General features: G+C 45.2%; 1 protein-coding gene and 1 long non-coding RNA gene across 6 annotated transcripts in view; one reads left to right on the top strand and one right to left on the bottom strand.

The window, feature by feature from the left end:
* The window catches only part of LOC309638611, a 51,860-nt gene extending 46,763 nt beyond the window's left edge, over positions 1 to 5,097 (top strand). Inside the window, exon 3 of the long non-coding RNA XR_014251217.1 lies at positions 4,962 to 5,097. This is a non-coding gene — a long non-coding RNA (uncharacterized lncRNA). The remainder of the gene's footprint in view (positions 1 to 4,961) is intronic.
* On the bottom strand, positions 33 to 20,350 carry LOC309638607 (butyrophilin subfamily 3 member A1-like). Of its 5 annotated transcripts, XM_082414757.1 has the most exons (12): positions 20,336 to 20,350; positions 14,011 to 14,076; positions 12,868 to 12,972; positions 9,472 to 9,556; positions 8,887 to 9,234; positions 7,203 to 7,484; positions 4,859 to 5,059; positions 4,357 to 4,377; positions 4,242 to 4,268; positions 3,804 to 3,830; positions 3,329 to 3,355; positions 33 to 1,799 (listed from the first exon to the last, which is right to left on the bottom strand). In XM_082414757.1, the coding sequence occupies exons 1-12, from the start codon at positions 20,336 to 20,338 to the stop codon at positions 1,096 to 1,098; spliced, it is 1,896 nt and encodes a 631-aa protein (XP_082270883.1). In that variant the 5' UTR covers positions 20,339 to 20,350; the 3' UTR covers positions 33 to 1,095. The 5 variants fall into 5 exon arrangements, with proteins under 5 accessions (XP_082270883.1, XP_082270885.1, XP_082270886.1 ...); XM_082414759.1 differs by lacking the exons at positions 12,868 to 12,972; positions 20,336 to 20,350 and adding an exon at positions 7,963 to 8,052 and having other exon boundaries at positions 9,472 to 9,561; positions 14,011 to 15,015; XM_082414760.1 differs by lacking the exons at positions 12,868 to 12,972; positions 20,336 to 20,350 and adding an exon at positions 7,963 to 8,052 and having other exon boundaries at positions 14,011 to 15,015.
* Positions 20,351 to 21,743: the final 1,393 nt, after the last annotated feature.

Raw genomic sequence — 21,743 nt, 5'->3', positions numbered from 1 at the left:
GCTTAAAATCTAGAAACTGCTTAGTTGAAGAGTGAAGATTATTAACACATTTATTTAACAAATGTAACTTGACAACCACACGCCCAGTAGAGGGGATACACTGGTGAACAAAATAGTGATGATAATGAAGAGTAACTTCTGCCCGGTACCCACAGCTGCAAGGAACATCCGTTAACATCAAACACTGATCAGGCGTGGAAATATCCCTTTCCTGGAGATGGACTCTACAGTGTGATCAAAATACTGCTAAAGTTCATCTAGCTTCATTCCTCCCAAATTCTTGTTCCACAGGCAGTCTTTAGGTATTAAGTTAGGCTTTCTAGAGACGTGAAACGTAGGAGGACTGGTTCTGGCTCCACGATTACCTATCACATTGGCTGGGGGGTGGAGGGGGGTGGGGCGGTGGTGGTACTCATGCCCTTTAGTAGTTAAGATTTTGGCCTTTAGTCCCTTTGCAGTCCTGTGTGATGTAGTCACTGTGAATTCATTCTCTGGACCAACTCACCCGGCAGAGCCAATCCAGTGAAGCGCTGGACCTATGGCTCTGACTGCTGACCTTGAAGGAACCCAGTGGGGTGTGGCCTCCATAGACACCTACAGTGATCCTTACCCTGGGGTGCCCTGGGAAGGGACACTCAGGGCTGCACATGATCCCTTCCCCACGGGGGCAATCGGGCTGGAAAACAGGCTAGGGGGTAGAGGGTGGGTGGAGGTGGGGGACAGGGGCCAAACATCCCCCATCAGCAAAAACTGATGAATTATATAAGTCGCTTAACTCGGCCCTACCTCAGTTTCCACACTCGTGCAATGAGGCTATATCACAGGGTTGCTGTAAGGATTAAAGGAGTACATTTATTTAAAGCTTTGACACAACCCCCAGTACACTTACATCATCCGTAAATGTTTTATATTCAAATCCCAGCTGTCATTTACTAGCTGAGTGACCTTTGGGAAGTGAATTCACTTTTCTGCACCCTGGTTTCTTTCTCCATATAAAGAAGACAATAAAGCAGTGTCAAACTCAACTGTCCATATGGAATAAATAATTGTATTAATATTAGTGAAGTGCTTCACACAGTGTGTGTCTTCAGTATTTTATGGTTGTGATTTGTTGCTGTTAGGGAAGAGGCCCTCAGCTTCAGGCCGGGCAGGGAGAAGCAAGGACTTTACTTCAGCCTGAGGCTCCCCATTCTCATCAGCTGAGCCCAAGGCCACTGGGGTCTCCAGAGAAAGGTCAGGCTCTAGGTCAGGAACACCGGAACTCCCCACTCCTGTCAATGCTGGGCAAATGGTCAAGGCAGTGGGCTCCAAGGTCAAAATCCTGAAAACAGGCCACAGAGGCCCAGAGAAGGAGGTGTGCGGGAAGGTGTAGACATGAGATCCATCCGCGGCGTTGTAGAAGGAGACCTCACCAGTCTCGTAGTCCAGGAAAATCCCCACTTTTTGAGGAGGGTTGGCAATTGTCAGTTTGGTCCGGGGGTCAGTGAGAGCCCGATAGTCATTCCCATCAGACAGCCCCATAGTCCAGAATCCATTCTCAGGTGTCATTTTAATCCAACATTTTCTCTCCACGTTCTCCCTGCACACCCCGACGTGCCACTCTTTCCTGTCCCCAACCTCTACCTCCCAGTAATGTCTCCCTGACGTGAAGCTCTTGCAGCCAAGCACACAGTAATGCCAATCAAATCTCTCGGGGTTGTCTGGCAGATTCTGTCGTTCACCTGCTCGCTGCAAGCTCCTCTGGTCATCAGAAACAAGCAGGATGGGGTTTGCTGTGTTCGGATCCAATATCACATCCGCTGCAGAAAGTTTGGGGATGGGGTCATGGGTCAGCCATTGTTCCTAGATCTCAGAGTCTCAGCCCTCAAGGCCTGGGTCTGGTTGAGGAAGCCCAAGTCCAGAGCTGGGTGTCCCCAGCCTGCCCTGAATGTGACCCCCTTAGCAATACCAAAAGAAAGCCCCCAGGGGTCTTAAGTTCAGTGGGAAAGAGGAGGGTGATGTGGGTCAGGGTCTTCTTAACTGACACCTGGAGCTGGCTCTTTCCTTCTACTTTTTTCCTGTTTCCCTCCCCAAAATGACTCTGCCCACCTGTGCTTCACAGGCACATAGGTTTAAATTTCAATCCTTGCGCTACCACTCATGAACTGAATGTCTTTTCCTTTTCTCTTTTCCCATAGACCCAAGCTATATAATATCTTTAAGCCTCAACTTTCTTAACTGAAAAATGGGGATAAAAATACTAATCTCTAGGGTAGGAAGACAACACATGTTGTGTATTTGGCTCAGGGCTGGGCATGGAGGAAGTGGCCTGATGTTATAAAAGCTGCCAGGCCTTTTCTGTGCTAAGGGCCATGTTGGGGGCTTTACGTGCTCCCAGACCCACTCTCCATCTTTCTCCACCCTCTTCTGGGCCCTGGCAATCTGTCCTCTATGGACAGTGTCACTGGGTTCTCTTGCCTCTGGTCACCTGCTGGATTTGGCCAATGGGAGGTACTAGCTGAAGCCTGGAAGGAGAAAGAAGAGAGGCACAGCATTTATTTTTCCCCCTTTCTTCCCTGCCAGCTTCAGATGGTGATGCTCTAACAAAAGGATGACTTTTCTCAGGCAGCCCTCTCCTTGAGCTATAGCTTCCTCTGGGCTGCACCCTCTCCCTATCTCTTCAGGCCCAGGGGTGGTGACAGCTCCCCACTGTTGTGAGTCCTGGGGGACAGAATGTTCCTTTGTCGGCTTCCCTTTACTCTCTTTTTTGCCTCTGTAAATAGTTCCTTCTTTAAACTCTCTTCAGCCACCCATTTTGAATATACCATCTCTTTCTTGCTGTTTTTTTGACCAAATACACATTCATTAGCTCATTTAGTCTTTACCTCAACTCTCACATAAATAGGAATTACAATCATCATCTACAATTGAGGAGACTGAAGCTCAAAACATCAAGTAACTTGAGGACACACAGCGACAGGAGGTGGCATACGGAGCTTGGGAAAGGACAAGATCTTTGAGCATTGCTTTCTCTCCTTGGTCACGTTGCATCCTCGCTCTCCCTGTAGTATTAGTTCACTCTGCCTGTCCTTCCCCTCAGCTCCACCTTTGATGCCTCTTCCTTCCCATAAAGGTCTATGGAAGCCCAGGAGAGCAATTCTCCCTGGTTCTCTGGGCTCTCAGTGGGAGGGCATGGGAGATGGGCACAACCTTGAGATCGAGACCTCAAGTCATCCGCCCGGAACTCTCCCAGTCATGGGGACTTGTCCCAGAATCTCAAGACTTGGAGAAGAAAAAGGGAATACGGTCCCTCGGGTTGTTGTCCTAGGGGACATAGTGATTCACTCACCAGCTTGGAAGAGGGCCTTCTTCCACTCTGAAAGAAAGGAGACACAATAAGGAAAGGTCATTAATTCTGATCTTTCCCTTATCCATTCTCCTCAATAAGCCTTTTCTGTGTCCCTTCAGTCTCTTCCAGTATCCGGCTTCCTTCATCTACAGCTCTGACAGATTAGGCATAAGAGGTCTCAAAAATGGTGGACTTCCTCATCATGCTGGGGCTGCAGGTGACATGGCCAGGCTATAGTAGGTTGTGTGCTTGTGTGCCAGCAGGGTGGGGAGTGGCTGAAAGTGCCCAGATGCTGTATCTGAAGGGCCTCTCTGAGGCTGCAGAAAAGCAGGGGTGGTATTCCCCACAGAAAATGAGCTTCTTGGTTAGATCTGAGTATTCCTACTGGGAACGCCAATGGGTCACACAGCAGGGAAAAAGTTTGAATGCTTATATACATGTGCCAGGAAACTCAGAGGACATGCAGGTCACTCACCAGGATAGGCCTGAGACTTCTCCCCACCTACAAGGGAAGAAAGGCAGAGACATCAACTGAACTCTGTCATTTCGGAGTCATTTCCTTTCTCCTCCTTTTGCACCCATCTCTCCTTCTTTTTGACCGCCTACCCTTCTTACTTCCTCCCTCTGCCTGTTCAACTCTCTCCTCCCCTCTCTTCCTTACGGGGGCGCCGGGCGGGAATGAAGGCCCCTTTCTCCATTAAAAAACAAAACAAAATACTCATGAGTCTCTCCTCCTTTCTCCCCAACAACAACTTCCCCCCAGTCGGCCTCCCATATTTCTTTTCTTGGGAAAAAGGATCCAGAACATTCCTTCAGCCCAGGGCAGAGTTAGGGGCTGAGGAAACCGGCTGGAAAATACTCAGGCAGAGACAGTCTTAGATGAGAATTCGGAGAAAATGTCAGAGCCACTCACGAGCCATGTACTGGATCTTTCTCCACTCTGCAATGGAAGAAAGGTGATGAGTCATTAAGAGGCCTAGCGGGGGACAGGAAGATGAGCTTGGGTCCCCGGGGTCATCAGAACTTACTGAGTTCATACTCGAGTGTCTCTGGAAAAGAAGCAGAAAAGAAAAAAAGTACTGTTATGGGGATGGAGGGAGGAGGACCTCTAGAAAATAAACCTTAAAAATGACCTAGTGGGCTTCCCTGGTGGCGCAGTGGTTGAGAGTCTGCGTTCGAGCCCTGGTCTGGGAAGATCTCACATGCCGCGGAGCAACTAGGCCCGTGAGCCACAACTACTGAGCCTGCGCGTCTGGAGCCTGTGCTCCGCAACAAGAGAGGCCGCGATAATGAGAGGGCCGCGCACCACGATGAAGAGTGGCCCCCGCTTGCCACAACTAGAGAAAGCCCTAGCACAGAAACGAAGACCCAACACAGCCATAAATGGATAAATAAATAAATAAATAAACGCAAAAGTAAAAAAAAAAAAGACCTAGTGCCGGGTTGGGTGCGCAGGATGGGGATGAGGGTGAGGTAGGCCGGCTCCCTCCTGTAGGCACAGGCCTTAGATTCCCTCTCGGTGTCAGATACCTTTTATTCTTTGTTCCTGCTCTTTTTCTGCCCGTGCCGTTTCTTTTTCCTCTTCTGCTCTCTCTTTCTGCATGAATAGAGCCTCCTTTTCTTTCCTCTGTAGCCACAGGAAGTAACCAGCCCCTGCGAGAAGCAGCAGACAGACAGGCAGCGTCCCCGCGAAGGCAGCGATCCAGCGCTGGGCCCTCCTGAAGAAGGGATCTGCAATGGGATCCAGTCTTAGCCTCTCACCCTCAGGACAAGGATCATGGAGTTTATCTCCTGCCGTCAAATGATCTTTCTCTTCCTAAGTTCTCAGAGAACTTTAGGGAAGACTGCAGTAAACCCTAGTAAGGGTTTATAGTTATAGCAATAACAAGTACCATTACTTGTCTTGAAATGTCTGCCTCTCACATGTAAATGATACTTGAGCATCGCAATCAAGTTTTTCTAATTAAAATTTATAATAGGTTATATTCACTTGGCTCAAATATCAAATAAAAAAACATAAAACATCACCCAAATCTCCTATTCACTTTCTCTCCCCGCCTCCTTTAATTAGACTCATTTAATCAGCCTAGTATGGTGACTAAGAATGTGTACTTGGGAGCTGGGGGGCCTGGGTTCAAATTCTGATTCCTCCACCTGACTAGCAGTGTGACCTTGGACTAATTACTTAACCATTCTATTCCAGGTGTCCTAATCTGTAAAACGGGGGCGATAATAAAATTAATAATAATAATAATAATAATAATAATAATAATAATAGAATAATAAAACCTAACTCATAAGGTTAAAACATTAAGTTAATGTTTATAAAGCATTATAAACACATAGTGAGTGCTATGCAAGTGTATATTAAATTTAAAAATATAAATGTATTCTTATTTTTTCTTGTTTACTCCAAAGATAGCATTCTGTATAAACTGCTCTGTATCTTGCTTGTTCTGTTTACGTTGTATCTTGCAAATCTTTCCACATTAGTACAGACGGAATGGCTGCGTTTCCTTTCAGAGCTGGGCAATATTCCATTGCATAAAAATTCCCCATTGGGCTTCCCTGGTGGTGCAGTGGTTGAGAATCTGCCTGCCAATGCAGGGAACTCGGGTTCGAGCCCTGGTCTGGGAAGATCCCACATGCCGTGGAGCAACTGGGCCCGTGAGCCACAATTACTGAGCCTGCGCGTCTGGAGCCTGTGCTCCGCAACAAGAGAGCCGCGATGGTGAGAGGCCCGCACACTGCGATGAAGAATGGCCCCCGCTTGCCACAACTAGAGAAAGCCCTCGCACAGAAACGAAGACCCAACACAGCCATAAAAAAAAAAAAAAAAAAAAATTCCCCATTAGTGGATATTTGCATAGTCGCTAACTTTTTGCTCTTATAATTAATGCTATAAGAAATAACTTTTTACGTGGGTAGTTTTCTACACATGCAAGCATATCTGTCAGATAAATTCCTAGAAGTGGGATTTTGGATCAATAAGTAGGTAGTTTGGATATATATTGCTATATTGCCCCCAATAGCAATTGTGCCAATTCATACCAAAAATATATCAAATTATGTATACCAAAAAATGTCTAAGAGTGACTGTCTCACCACAATCCTACCATCAGAATGTTTTATCAAACAGCACTGTTTTGTTTTGTTTTATCTTGTTGCCAGTCTCCCAAGTGGAAAATGTTTTAATACACATTTCTCTGTTGAGTGAGGCTGGACACTCTTTCATATGTCATTCCTCTTCTGTGAACGAATAATTCATATCCTTGCTTTTCTTCTACTGGTTTGTTTTATATTTTAAGGAGATTAGTGCTTTCTCTAAATTATGAGTTGTACATATTCCCCCCACCCCCACTTTGTCATTTGTCTTTGCTTAAGGATTTGATCTTTACCATTTCTCCCCGAATTCCCATTGCCTGTCACAGTTTCTGGCACATAGGAAATGCTCAGTAAATACTTGTGACATAAACAGGGAAAAAGAAACATCCCTGGAGCAAGAAGACGACTCTGGAACCCTGCTCAGTGCCTCGTTTTCACTGCAAAGTCAGCACAGAGAATCACACATCCTCCTTCTTTCTTTTCTTTTTTCCTTTTTTAAAATTCATTTTTATTTCATTTTATTTATTTTTATACTTTTCTCTTTTTAATATGGCTATGCTAGATTTCAATTGGTTAATGTTTAAATTGTCATTTTTTTCTAATTTTCTACAGATTAAATTTTACATATGCCTCTTTTAAGGTGCGTTTAATGGAATTTTAAAAATTGAAGTATAATTGACTTATAATATTATATTAGTTCCAGGTGTTCACATCTTTCTTCTTCCAATAGCCACAGCTCAATATACCTGAGGCTAAGCAGGGTACTGACCTGCAATGGAAATCTGGGCTGTCTTTTCCTGGTTGAGGAGGGGATTTCTGATGATACAGGACACCCCTTCTCCAGAGCTGCTTTTCACCATTAGAGATGATGTGACTGCATACAGGCCTGCTCCATCTGTAGCTGGAGGTGCTGCCACAGCTGGCATGTTCTGGCCCTTGGCATCTCTCCACTGTATTTGGGGCTGGGGATACCAGCCGGTGGATGTGCACCCCAGGTGGATCCCTCCATCCTCATGGCCCTTCATTTCAATGTGAAGATCCGAACCCAGCGCTGTGGAAGGGACAAGTGAGCCTCAGTTCTTGGGAGCCTCCAGTATCAGTAAGGGTCTCAGCAGGAATTGGATGGCACACCCACGTTAGATAATTAAAGTAGGGTTTCATTAAGAAGCTGTTTACAAAAGGGTGGTCATTAGTGAGGAGAAAACTATATGGGGTAGAGCAATACCCCAGTGCCAGGAACAATAGAACTGTTACCACCCACCCCTAAACCCAAAGGGAGGTAGAGAGAAAGCTGTTTTGAAGACCTAAAAGGAGAGAGTCAGGTAGAGGGGACTTTCATAAGAGGAGCTGTGATCTTTGGGAAGAGCACACAGCCAGCTAGAGGTGGCCCTGCAGGGAGAAATCCAGGGGCATAAGTACCCGGACTTCTCTCCTCCTTCCCTCCTCTATCTTCAGCTATGGCTCCCCATTGACCAAACTCAGCCAGAAGCCACAGTGCAAGAGAATGCTCTGAGAAAGAGAAATGCAACCTTTGACATTGGACATGGGCCTGGTCTTGGTGTTCTCCTGGGGAACACAAGCCATTTCATGGAACATCAGCATCAAAGGGCCCTTTGTCACTATGACGGGTCAAGACAAAAACAAGACCAACAACATTCATGTTTGAACAGAGAGAAAAACACGAACAGTGTCCAAAACACAACGAAGAGCAAACATCCTCCTGTCCTGGCTGTGAGTGACGATGCTCCTTTACCAGTCCCAGCTTTAGCTTCACTCTAGTCTTCCTCCTGGGTAAGATTTATGAAGATACCCACCCACAGAATTACACCCCCCTCCTCCCTGACAGCATCCAATCCAGAGCAAAGCCTACTTCCATAAACGCTGCCCCAAATCCCCTAACAGAAGCCCGAAGTCTGTACCAAGTGTCCTCTAACAGCCTCTTCCTGAGACCCCCATTTCCCACATGGCATGGACTCCCCCTCCTGCAACAAGGATTAAAGTCAACTGGTGCAACTGCAGGGGTGTTCCTGGGAACTCGGGTTGGGGAACAGTGGCTGTACAGGCGCTGTCCCTACAGGCCAGCTTCCCAGGGCTCACAGCAGCGTGTACCTGGAGGGGCGCCAGAAGCCACAGGGAATGCAACTGAACCCACACCACTGTGCACCATCTCTGAGGAGATGTTTTCTTATCCTTCTCATCCCCGACCTTCCACTTCCCAGCTTAGACCCTGGCGACCAGCAGGAGGGAGTTCTCTACTTGATATTGTAGGGTACAGGAGGGAGTCTTCCCGGAGGAAGACCTGCATCTTTCCCGAGGGCCTCAGAGAAACAAAGTTGGAAGGCAGCGGAGGCAGTTCCTGGTGATCAACCAGGAGCTCTGCGAGGTGGATTTGGAGCACGAGCTCTGCCAGGGCCCACAGAGGAATGAGCTCAGAACAAAACCCGGAGGCTCACCTGCAACTTTCAGCTCCACCAAGGCTTTTTCGTAGAAGTTGCCATCCTGGAAATAACACAGGTAGTTTCCACTGTCAGAGGCTCTGATGCTGTGAATTCGGAGAGCAGCCTTCCCTGCAGTGATGCCATCTCTTAAAAACTCAGTTCTCCCTCGATACTCTGCTGTCTGTCTGTCTTCTACTTCCTTGCCATGTGCATACATGAAAACTACTTGCCTGAAGCTGGATCTCACCCACTTCAGTTCCATGTTCTCTGCGCTCATCTTCGGGGACAGGTGACAGGGCAGCTCAGCGTCTTCACCCACCATGGCCAGGATGGGCCCGGGGGGTCCAATCACAGCAAACTGAGCTGGTCAGCAAAAGGGGGAAACTCCATGAGAGGGAGTTGGGGCCATGATGGTAAGGGGGTGTCTCAGGCAGAAAAACCTAGAGAGGAACAGGATTCTGACAGAATGACATTTGTCTTAATGGCATGTGTACTTTCAGTTTGTGACGGGACTTCCAGGAATGAACAGTCAAATGTTCTGACTGGGCGCTAACAGGTAATTGTCTGCTTCCGATACATAAAAGCAGCATCGTTCCCTACCTGAGCAAGAGGTGAGCAGCTGGACCAAGATGATGCAGACAAGGAGGTGGAGCAGAGGGGAGTCTAGGGACCGTGCCATTTTCATCTGTGCTGCAAATAGAGAGATGCCAGAAGGAGTCAGGCAGAAATACGGCCTGGAAGAAGATGGATAATTCTGCGTGGAATTCTGAGGTTTCCACGCAGAATTCTCCACCTCAACAGGGCCAACTCAGGGCGAAACACAGGGTCACTAGTGTGATGACCCAAGATCTTCCTCTGCCGAAATGTCTGCTTGGGAGTCTCTTCACCTTTGAGTTCCAATATGGAAAATCTCCCATAAAAGTATGTATGTTAAGTGTACAGACAGTAACCCTAACCCATCAGGAAATCCTTGGCTCTACTGTCTGAACATGTACAGAATCTTTACCCTTGCCCACACTTCCCCAGCTACTCCAGGTCCAAGCCTCCACCATCACACTCTGATTAATACGGGACCCTCCTCTCTGGGTCCCCTGATTCTGCTTGTATGCCCTACAGTCTCAACACAACATCCAGAACATTCCTTGAGTCACATCCTGTCACTCCTCTGCTCAGCACTTTCCAGTGGCTCCCATTTCACTCAGAGTAGATGCTGAAGTCCTTCCAGTGGCCGGCATGGTCCTCCAGGACCTGCACTCCTCACTTCATCTCCCCTATTCTCCCTGTCTCTGCTCCAGCCACACTGCCCTTCCTGCTGCTCCTCGAACAGGACATGACAGAGGACCTCGACCTCAACTCTTCCCTCTACCTGGAACCCTCTTCCCTGCATATTCACAAGCTCACCCTCTTGCCTCCTTCAAGTCTTTCCTTTAAAGTCAGTTCCTCTATGGGACCTTCTCTGACCACAGAAATATGGCAAACTGCTCCCATCCCCCTGAACCCGCTCTCTTTTTCCCATTGAATTTTCACCAGTGAACATATACATTTATCGTCTGTCTCCACCTGCTAGAATGTAAGCTCCACAAAGCAATGATATTGGTCTGTTTTGTTTCCTGATGTGTAAGAAGCCTGTAGCATGGTGGTGGTTCACATGGAAACCTCAGTAAATATTTGTTGAATGAGTGAATGGATGAGGGGTTACATATTAAACCATCAATACTCACTAGCATTTTAGTTCACTTTAGATGATCAGATTAGTTGGTGGTCATCCAACTAATGGATGGAGAGGAGGGGAGGTGGAGAATTTATGAGGATAAGTGTTTTTCTCCATAATGACAGTGCTCTTTTGGTCTGGCTTAGAGAGCAGAGCCTGGCCTCCTGTGGTCCCACTGGGCCTTGCCTATATTAACGTGTTTGTTCTTATTTTTCAATAAAGTGGTTTCAAGGAGCAAGCCTGTCCTGGACATGCAAGTGTTGCAACTTGATGTGCCTTAGTGCACTCTTTTCACAATTGTTCTGGGAATTCCCTGGCCGTCCAGTGGTTAGTACGCTGCTCTTTCACTGCTGGGTTCGATCCCTGGTTGGGGAGCTAATCCCATGCGTGGCCCCCAAAAAGTTGTTCTTTGGGGGACAAACATCTGTTCTTTGGGGGAGAAACATTTCTGGAAAGGAAATGATTCCTTTCTTTCTTCCCTTTCCTCATGTGTTCACCAACGCTCCTTGGCAGATGGCCTGCCTCTGGGCTCACCAGCAATGGATAATTTTCCTATCTTGGTCTTTGCACTGCTAGAGAAGTGCCTTTTAGGGGCAGAGATGTATGTGCTAGCACTTGCACAGAAGGGGCAAATATGTCAACCGAGAAGCACATAGCAGCCCAACACAGCTCACGCCTCTATGCAGTGCTGGCGTTCTTCCAGCTCAGAGGCAGGGCCCCTGCAACTCCCCAGTCCCAGACCAGTGTTTCCAAATGTGTCTTGGCTCAGAAAAGCACCTTTACCTCCTTTTAGGCATGGTCTGTGGCATCACTGTGAACTTTTGTGATAAGGGAAGTGTGTGGCCCTTGCTGACTAGCCAGGCTTGATTCTAGCTGGAGTTCTAACTCGGCTTCCATCGCAGCCACCCCAGAGTTGGCTGCATCCCTAAATAGTAGAGACCCTGAGAGTCGGCCTAGGTGGATTACTCCAAGACAGGACTGAGAACTCCAGAAGTAGCCCCCTCCCTTCTCCCATCACGTATTCTTTCCTTCCCTGAAAATGTCAGATGGAATGGTGTGCCGACAAATGACTCAGGGTGTGCCCATCTGCGGAGCAATACTGCCGTCTCCTCTAGGCCCCAACGCATGGCCACTACCAAGTTCAAATCACTCTTCCATCAGACTCTGGTCAAGATCCTGGCAGATTCCCTGGGTCACCCAGAGGCTGAACCTACCACTTCTTTTTTTTTTTTTTTAAATTTTGGCCAAGCTGCACAGCTTACAGGATCTCAGTTTCCCGACCAGGGACTGAATCCGGGCCACTGCAGTGAAAGTGCCAAAACCTAACCACTGGACCGCCAGGGAACTCCTATGAACCTACCACTTCTTAATCCCAAGGCAAGTGAATGGGAGAGTTAGGAATAAGACCAGGTCTCACCCGTGTGTTTTCATTCATTCAACAAATGTTTACTGAGCACTCACTGTGTGCCAGGCCCACTACAGGTTAGGTGTTGGAAATAAAAAGGGTGTGGGAAGTAAGTAATGGCACTATGATTCACAAGCTTTGTGATCTCAGTCATGTGACAAAACCTATTTGAACTTCAGTTACTCATGAAACATTGTGAAATAGGAACTTTAGAATGTACATAATTGGCTCAGCAATTTCACTTCCAGATATCTGGTCCAGCAAAGCACTTGCATGGGTGCAGAGAGAATTATGTGTAAGGATGACACTGAAGCATTATTTTTAAAAGTAAAAAAAAAAAAAAAGATAAACAACCTAACCAGCCACTGTAACCACTAACAGGAGACTGGTTAGTTAAATAAAGGCTCATCTGTGTGAGGGAATTCAATATGGCAGTTAAGAGTGATTTACAGTCACTAACCCAGATAATCAAGATATATTAAACAAAAAGCACACTGCAGAAAAATACGAATGATTCTATTAAAAAACATAAAACAAAGCTATAAATCTGTATATACATTTTTATGGGATCGCCTTAAAAGAGTTCTGAAGGGCTACATGCTAAAATGAAAATCAGAGATTGAGTGAGAGACACTTGTCCTTTGCCCCCTATACTTTGAAAATTGTTTGGATGCTTTCAATTTTAAAAGTTTTCACGTTTTACTTAACAATTAAAAATTGTTACAAATAATTATTGTGACTGCAACATATTCGTTGTTCAGAAAATACCGACTCCTGTAAATCGACTATATGTCAATAAATAAATAAATAAAAATAAAATACCAACTCTTCACACCAATTCCCCCAAAACAAACCAGCATGAGGCCCGCAGTCATAGTACTTGCTGCCATGATAACCTGCGCCGGGAACAAGGCCCGCAGAGAGGGTGGGTTGAAGAGGAGCTGGGAGCAGAAATCTGTGCTGCTGGGAATTCTCTGGAGCCTGCCTGAAACCCGGACAACCCTCAGACAAAAGATTGCCTTTCACCATATCCTCTGCTCTTCAAAACTACTCTCTAAGCTGCTAGAGAGAGGACAGTATTATTATTGTTATTATTATATAGGTAACAATTTCAGTGCTGTCCTCAGAGTGAGGAATATATTTTCACTAAATTTTTTAGGATATTTATTGGTTTTTGTTCCTGACTATAGACAACTTCAAAATGGAGAAAAATATGAAGGAATAAAATTTAAATAATCTGTGATGGTAATAATATACTTTGCTTCATGGGAATATAAGTATTTCTGGAAGTATTTTGGCCATAGATATATACTAAATGCCTGAAAATTGTCAAAATTATAATTTGACCCAGAAATTCCACTTGTAGAAATTACTCCTAAAGAAAAAAAAAATCAGGTATTAACACAAACATTCATGTTTAAAGCTGTTCATCATAAGTACAATAGCAAAGTCTACAATAGCAAAATGTAGAGACAATTTATATCTCCAAATTCGATCCAGTTTTGTTACAATTAGAAATAAAAACTCTTTATTAAAAATATGATTCCTAATGACTATATGAAAATCCCTTTTATGATTGGACAGTGTGTTTGTATCCATTCTCCAACTCTTGTATATGTAGGCTGGCTCAGATTTTTGTAATTACAAATAATTCTGTAATGCACAGCTTTACATATAAACCTTTAAGGCACATCTCTTTTTAGAATCTCTTAGAACAGATTCTCAGAGATGACTAAGAGAAATAAGAGCCCTTTGCTCCTTTCTGACCACAGTAAGCTCCTAAGAACATGCAGTTAGCAAGTTTTTTCATTCACGTTGTCTCTTTCCCACAAATTTTCCAATTCAGGTCTTTAGCCTTTGCATTGTCCTGCTGCCTCCACCCCCTCATCCTCTGACTGGGGCACACACAAGCCCTAATCCCTTTGTCTGGATGCAGGTCTCCCTGGAGGCCCACTGTCAGCTCTTCAGCCTCTCTTCTTCTAGGGCTCGTGGCCCTGGCGTTTACGCATTTTCCCACACTTACCTCTTGGCTATCCCATCTGAAAATCACAGCCCTCAGAATCAAGGTAATCAATAGAGGCTCTGTTACCTGGAAGAAAGGAAAAAGAAATATGCCTGCTCACTATGAGAAGCAGTAACAGGGTCATTCTGTGGAAGAATTAGTTTTTGAATTGGCTCAGAGGGGTGTTTCTCATCAGTTGCTGGGCAGAAACCAGTGAGGAAGTTTAAAATGAAAACTGAAACTGTATTGGATGGTACGCGGTGAAGAAAAATTCCAGCCTAATTCTCACACTGTGTCACTCTGTGTTTTCCTAATTGAACCACTTATGTATATGTATGTGTATAATTAGTATCTCATTATATATACCTGTTTTACATCTTCTATATGATAATAGATTTATTTTATATCATAAAAGATTTACTGAGTAGAGAAATAAAAGATTTTAACATGTGAAGAGAGGAAGATGTGCATTAATTAAAATGTTTCTGTGGCTATTTGCTAACATCTGTTTGCATGTACACAGGCACATGGGGGAGGATTTATCTTTTACAATAAGCCAAATGAGAGTATAAACAGAAAACCAGACCCACTCCACCTTTTTTAGCACCTCTGAAATTCAGGTCTCGGATCCATTACCAAATAACATAATTTTCAGATTTCCCAAAGCAGTGTTGCCGGTGACCGATTGGCATGTTTTACATTTTTCAGAAAAATTCTTATTTGGGGTGTTGCTCAAAAGCCTCATGCACCCTCTGAGCCTTATTTGTGCTACATTTGTATTTTCATGTGTATTTCTTTCTACTCTGCCAGCAGGATTCTGTATTTTCCGAGGTTAGATTCTGGATAGTCTGTGGATACTGTTTCTATCAGGGGTCTTTGGGACAAAGTGGTCTTACCTGTGGCCTAGCGCCTCCCAAGACAATTTATTTGCCTCTTGAGACAATGATTAAAGCTCAAAGGACTTTGATATGACTTGACTGATGGAATTTATTTATATATGGGTTGGCCAAAAAGTTTGTTCGGGTTTTCCTGTACGATATTATGGAAAAAGTTGAACGAACTTTTTGGCCAACTCTCTCTCTCTCTCTCTGTGTATATATATATATTTTTTTATTTTTTTATTTTTCCCCCGACCAGGGATTGAACCCGGGCCCACAGCAGTGAAAGCATGGAGTCCCAACCACTGGACCGCCAGGGAATTCCCAGAATTTAATTATATTACAACAGTTTGAATTTAGGCTCCGTGGTAGAGATGGCTGGTTGCTTGTGCAAGTTCTATTTCCTGCTTTTTTTTTTTTTTTTTTTTTGATGTACAAAGAGCTAGCATTCTTTCTGTGGTAAGGTAGATGTCTTGGATGGCCCATTCAAGGAATTTCACGGAGTCCAGCTTAATGAAGCCTATGTACCTCTCATCCTGATGGAACACTGGCAGCCCATATTGAGGCAGTATTTCTGGATCAGACTGTGAGCGTTTGAGCAGAAACGGCAAGACAATCCTGGCCAAATTTTCTCAGATGGCTCCAGTAGAGCTGGTGGTGACCCATCTTGCTTTCTCATTTCCAATGAGACAAAAGGTCCCTGCTTCTTAGTACTCAAACCCAATTTTGGGGAGTAGTGCAATGTGCCCATCCTTATAGATAAGAGAGGCCAAGGGACTAAGTTTGAGCCAATGATTTGCAGGCGGAAGTTGTTGGGTTATGTTTCTCAAGACAGGCCCATGATCTTCTACCTCCTTCTTCCTCTTGCCTAGAACATGGTCTTTGGAGCTGGAGTGCAGTGACCAACTTGTGACCATGAGGCAACCTTGAGAATGGAAACTACATGCTGAGAGGGCAGAGAATAAAGACAGAAGGAGGCTGGGGCATGGATGCATCTCTGAGCTGCTGGACCAGCTCTGGACAGCTGCCCTCTGAATTCACCTTACGTGAAAGGAAAAGAAATCTTGTTTTATTTGAGCCAGAAGTACTTCTGGTCTCTATCATCAGCAGCAAAATACAATTCATCCCTTCCCAGTCCCCACTTATCAACACTTTATCTTGAAACTTTTCAAACGGATAGCAAAGTTGAAAGAATTTTTCAGTGAGCATCTAATATACCTATGGTCTAGATTCTACAGTGAACATTTTACTATACTTGCTTTATTATAATCTATCCTTCTGTTCACACCCCTATCCATCCTTATTTATTATTTATTCCAATATTTATTGATTTATTTGGTACCTTCTAAAGTAAGTTGCAAACATCAGTGCACTTTCCCTTGGAGACTTCAGCAGACCTATCAGGTAGAACATAGTTCTGAAATGCTTGAGGCATCAATGCTATGTCTGAAATATAAATGTAGGAGTATCTTTCAGTTATGTGTTCTAAAATGATCAGGGGGTTATTTTTATCTGGCTATCCCTAGCTCCTAAATGCCCAGCCATCCCCAAAGATATTGATGGTCTGGCCCCAGGTACCTGGCCACTCTTACTAAGAGTCAGGGCTACCTCCAACAGGCTATGTGTAAGCAGGAGGGCTCCAGGACTGCCTGTCAGGAACAACCTGAGGCAGGGACAAGCACTGCCTCAGGTCCATTTTGTCCCTTCCCTGGCACCTACTCAGAGAAATGCTCCTTTCTCTGCTGATACCACAAGAAGGGACTTGAGGTTCTTGAGGACCTGTAGGATTTAGGCCCCCAAATCACATGAAGAATGGCAGGCATAAAACCACTTATAAAGGAAACTGAGGAAAGGCATGGGATTGAGTTCAGAAATAAAATAAAATAAATAAAATAAAATAGAAGAGTGGGCATGATATCACAGAGGGGTGAGAAGGTAAAACTTAGCTCAGAAAGTAAAAATCTGCCCTCCCAGTCATCAGGCTGGGATAACAGACATGCCTGATAAAGCCAACTCCATACTTAACAGGAAATAGTATTTCTCTCGAGGTCATGTTGCAGCTGCAAAGGGGCAAAACAGCCCCCTTCTCTGAGTGCTTCCTGCTTTCTGACTCACTGGGAAATTTCGTTTTTAAAATTCACAGTCTATCAAAAAGCTTTGCTGCTGGAAATCATATCAACGAGAATGAAATATTCCCCTCTTGTCTGGAGGATCCAAGCTACTTTGACACAGAGAAGCAGCCTTGATTTCCAGCCTAGACGCTAAACTTCAGAGAAGGTGTTTCTAAGCACAACATTTTGTACCTCTTAACTTTATGGTTTCCAAAGAAACCAAACACCTGAAACTAACACAATATTGTAAATAAACTATACTCCAATTAATACAATTTTTTAATCTAAAAAAAGGCATTTTAAGTTATGCAAGGTCACCAAGAAAAGAAGAAGATACAGAGGAGCAAAAAGAATAAGTTGTATTTCTAGCCCTGACCTCCTGTATGGACTACGCACTTGGTTATCCAGCTGCCTACTCTGCATCTCCATTGGATCACTGATACCCTCTTCCACCTTTCCATTCCGTGCTACCTACTCCCCTTGCCCCCGCTACCTGTTTCTCTTTCGGTTTCCTATCGCAGAAAATGGCAATTCCATTTTTACAGTTTCTTAGGCCTTGGACCTTGGCGTCATCCTTGATCCACTCCTTTACTTGCACGCCACATTGAAGTCTATCAGCAAGGCGTTTTTACTCTATTTTTAAAATAACTCCAGCACTGACCCCTTCTCACCACTTCCAGCACTCCCCCTCGGTATAAGCCATCCTCACTTCTCCCCTTGATCTCTGCAGCAGCTCCCAGCTGGTCTTCAGGCTTCTATCCTGCCCCTTCTAGCCTCCCCCTTTTCCCCCCCATCCCAGTCTCAGTTTAGCATCCAAAGTAATTTCTCAAAACGTTAAGTCAAGCTCAGTTCCTCCTCTGCTCAAAACTCACTGGTGGCTCCTTTCTCAGAGGCAAAGCCAAGGCCAGCATGATGACTTTCAAGGCCGTATGCGATCTGGCCCTCCAGGCCCCTCTGATCCTACCCCTTCTGATTCTCCTGGTCGCTCCCTGTCCTCTGGCTACACTGGCTCCTTTGCTACTCTTCAGACAAACCAGTGTGCTTCTGCCTCTGGGCTTTGGCACTGCGGTTCTCCCTTCTTGGAATGCTTTTCCCCCAGCTATTCCTGTGGCTTGCTCCCCTACTTCATCATCACCCTATTTTATTTTAATTTTTTAAATTGAAGTATAGTTGATGTACAATATTTTATAAGTTCCAGGTGTACAATTCATCACCCTATTTTAAACGACACCTTCCAATGCAATATTCTGTTATCTCCTGAGTACATATTAACGTGTGCCAAACTGTATATTTTACTATTTCTTTTTTTTTTTTTTTTTTTCCTGTCTTCTTCCACTGGAAGGTAGGTTCTTTGTGAATGGGAAAGTTCTGTGGTGTTCATTTCTGTGCCCTGGGCACTTAGAAGAGTAACTGGCACATAGTTAATAGTCGTGGATCTTTGCTGAGTTGATGAATGAATGAATGAAATGAATAGGGAATCCCTGAGGGAAGCTGGAGAGTGAGGGGTCTAGGACGAGAGTGGGGAAATAGCCTCAGAAAGGAAAAAAGACATCTGCTCTGTTGCAAACAGAGCAAACAGATTAGAAAGGGCAGGTGCAGGTCGTGGGGCAGGAAGTTTGGCAACTCCCACTTCTCTTTTCTCTCTGAGGTTGCATTACCTTCAGAGATGTGGGAAAAGGATGTGGTGATGAAGGATCACAGCTGATGTTCACTGAACTTAGCTACATGCTACGTCTGTACTGGGTGTCCTCCACACCTTTATCTCATTTCCTAACATCTGCTCAAAGTAGTAGTTATAATTAAATCAATTTCTAGGTGGGAAAAATAGAACTTCAGAGAGGTTAAGAAGCCTGTCCCAGTTTGTCTGTATGAGTAGAATAAACAAGGTCAACCAGGTGTGGTGAACAGGCAGAGGAAATCGGCACAGAAGTAGGAAACGGAATGATGGATTTGGGGAACTGCAAGTGGTGCGGTCAGGCCAGTGTAGGGCGGTGTGTGTCAGGGAGTGTCCAGGAATGGAGCAGAAATAGGACTGGACCACCGAGTGACTGCATTGCGGGGTTAAAAAGTGCACGGATTGGACTTTACCTTTTCACGTAGTGTTTCTTCAACTGAGTTATGTAAGAAACTTGGTTGGGCAAAAATTAATTTCCAAATACATCTGAAAATATACCTTCAAAGTCTTGAGGGAGCCAATTAAAAAATGTAGCATTAAAAGTTAAAATCTGTCATTAGGGAGTTCCTTTGTCACTAATGCAATTATGAACATAGCAGTTAGCTTGGAAACTGGAACCACTCAGCAATAATTGATTACAAGGATGTTAAGCAGGTGATATAGGATCTGCTTAGGTTGTGTTTGTTTTGATTAAAATTAAGACAATTTTTCAAAAAAAAAAATTGAAAAATCCTTTTAGAATTTACAAATGTCCATAGCATCCCCCCTCTCAATAAGACTGCAGAAGGCAATGGGAAGCCACAGAAGGTTTGGGACTTGAGAAGAATGCAATCGGGTTTCTATTTTAGCAAGTCTACTTTGAAACTCTAGACAATGGCAAACTTTTCAGAAGCAATGTCTTGTTTATGCTGGTTGTTTTTCAGATTTCTTGTCTGTTTCCTAATATTTATTTAAACTAAAAGTCTTAAAAGGAAAAGGGCAGCAGCAGCTCTTGGGGGAGTGGAAGCAGCTTGCTGTTAAGAGAAGGGTCTTGGTAACCTAATCCCAGGGATCTGTGATAAAAGAAGAAAGAAAAATTGGGGGAGGTATTCTATGCCTCAGAAGGGGTCCTGGGCTAAGCAGTAACAGGACTTGCCCGGAGGGGAGGAGAGGCGCTTCCTTGGGTGGGTGCTGGCAGCATTGTGCTGCAGGGGGTCGAGGAGGAAGGGCAGGTTGACAGCAAAGGAGATGGAGTTCAGTTTTGGCCACAGGTTTGAATACCTTTGGGGGACTTCCCCAGTGGCGCAGTGGTTAAGAATCCGCCTGCCTACAGGGTTCGAGCCCTGGTCTGGGAAGATCCCTACTTGCCGCGGAGCAACTAATGAGCAACTAAGCCCGCGTGCGGCAACCTCAGAAGCCCGAGCGCTGCAACATGAGAAGCCGGTGCGTTGCAACAAGAGAAGCCGGTGCAATAAGAACCCCGCGCTCCGCAATGAAGACCCAATGCAGCGGAAAAAAAAAAAAAGAGAAGAAAAACCTTTGGGGCATCCATGAGGTATGAACAGAACTATTGGGATTCTATGGCGTAACTCCAGATAGTGTAAGAGTAAGCAAGGCCTCAGGGGAAAGAATCAGGAGAAAGGCACCTATTAAATGAAGCGCATAAAGTCTTAGATGAAAAAGAAAAATTCCAATTTACTCACCATCCACCTTCTGGGCTTTTCTCCAGCCTGAAGTAGAACAAAGAAACCTCATGAGATAAAAGGCACATGAGAGGGCCTCAAATCGTATACACAGGGGAGGGAAGCACAGAACTTACGGAGCTCTCTTTGGAGTTTCTCTGAGAAAGGACAAGAGATGAATCAGTACCGTCCACAGGAGATGAGCCAGGTTTACGTGGAAAGGGCCTCAGGGAGACCCATTCCTGCATCATGTGTGCAGTGAGTCCTGTGAGCTGTCCTAGAACTAGGAAAGCTAGGTCACGGTCAGCGTCACAGGGTGGGGGAACTAACGAGGTAGGGTTGCTGGTTTTGAGGGAGGAAGGACTGAATTAAAAATCTCACCTTCAAATCCCCTAATCCTCTTCATCCTTGTCCTCTCCCTTCCCCTCTGTCCAATCCCTTTTCCACAGTCTTCTTTGGACCTCACTGCCTCGGTCTTCTGATTGCTTTACCTTTGGTCCAGCATTCTTGCTCTTTCTCCCGGCGAAGCTTCCAGCTGAAACCAAGAGCAGCCAGCAGGAGCAGTCCCAGAAGAAGCAAGAGTGAAGTCTGAGCTGCTGCCCAAGGAAAGTCCTTCAGCAAGAGAGTGCCTGAGCTGGAAGTGCTGGGCGTTATTCCTGCAGAGAAAAGCAGGAAACGGCCAAGGACTGTGGGTGCTGGAGCGCACAGAGGATGTCTCCGGACTCTCCGAGATTCCTGGGCCAGCCCAGTGGCAGAGGGGCCTGGCTGGGAGAGTGACTCCAGCTTTGCCCCATTCTCTCCCACAGGATGGTTGGGAAACCAAGATACCTTGAGAGTCATCATGGAAAACAACAACAACAAATAAACATAAAGGCTCTGGGACCCAGTGTTAAATCAAGGAGGCGCAAATCGCTCCTGAAATATGGAACTGAAACTGGGATCCGGAGGAAGGGATGGAAATTGTTCCCTTTTTCTCAGATCATGAGAAGAGGAGCCTTCCACTGAGAATCACCCCGAATGTGGGAGCCCCTCAAGTTACTTGCAGTCGTTGAGAGAAGTATATTTTTGGTGGAGAACTGGATGCTGCTGGGAATCAGAAGCCCTGGGTACTAGTCCCACCCCCACTGCTGTTTCCACCTGTGGTTTCAGCCAAGCCATTCCAGTGTCCCTCTGTCTACTTTCCTATAAAGTAGAGAGTTCAATAATATTACCTGTGCTATCAACACCACCAGCTCAATAAGAAATTGTGAGAAGAGAACTTGGCTATCTATATGAACTTTTATGCATGTGTTTCTTTTCAATCTCCCTTAGCACCCAGCCCATGCGATTCATTGAGTTAGCATCCAATAAACACCACTGAGTTGAAAAAGAAAAGTGAGAGTGTAAACCCTTTATTTCTCTATCAGAAAAAGGATTCCATGTGCATAGA

The sequence above is a fragment of the Balaenoptera physalus genome (assembly GCF_965194825.1).
Source record: "Balaenoptera physalus genome assembly, chromosome: 11".
Classification (NCBI taxonomy): Eukaryota; Metazoa; Chordata; class Mammalia; order Artiodactyla; family Balaenopteridae; genus Balaenoptera; species Balaenoptera physalus.
The sequence above is the reverse complement of the archived record's forward strand: the minus strand, read 5'-3'. Positions and strand labels throughout refer to the sequence as shown.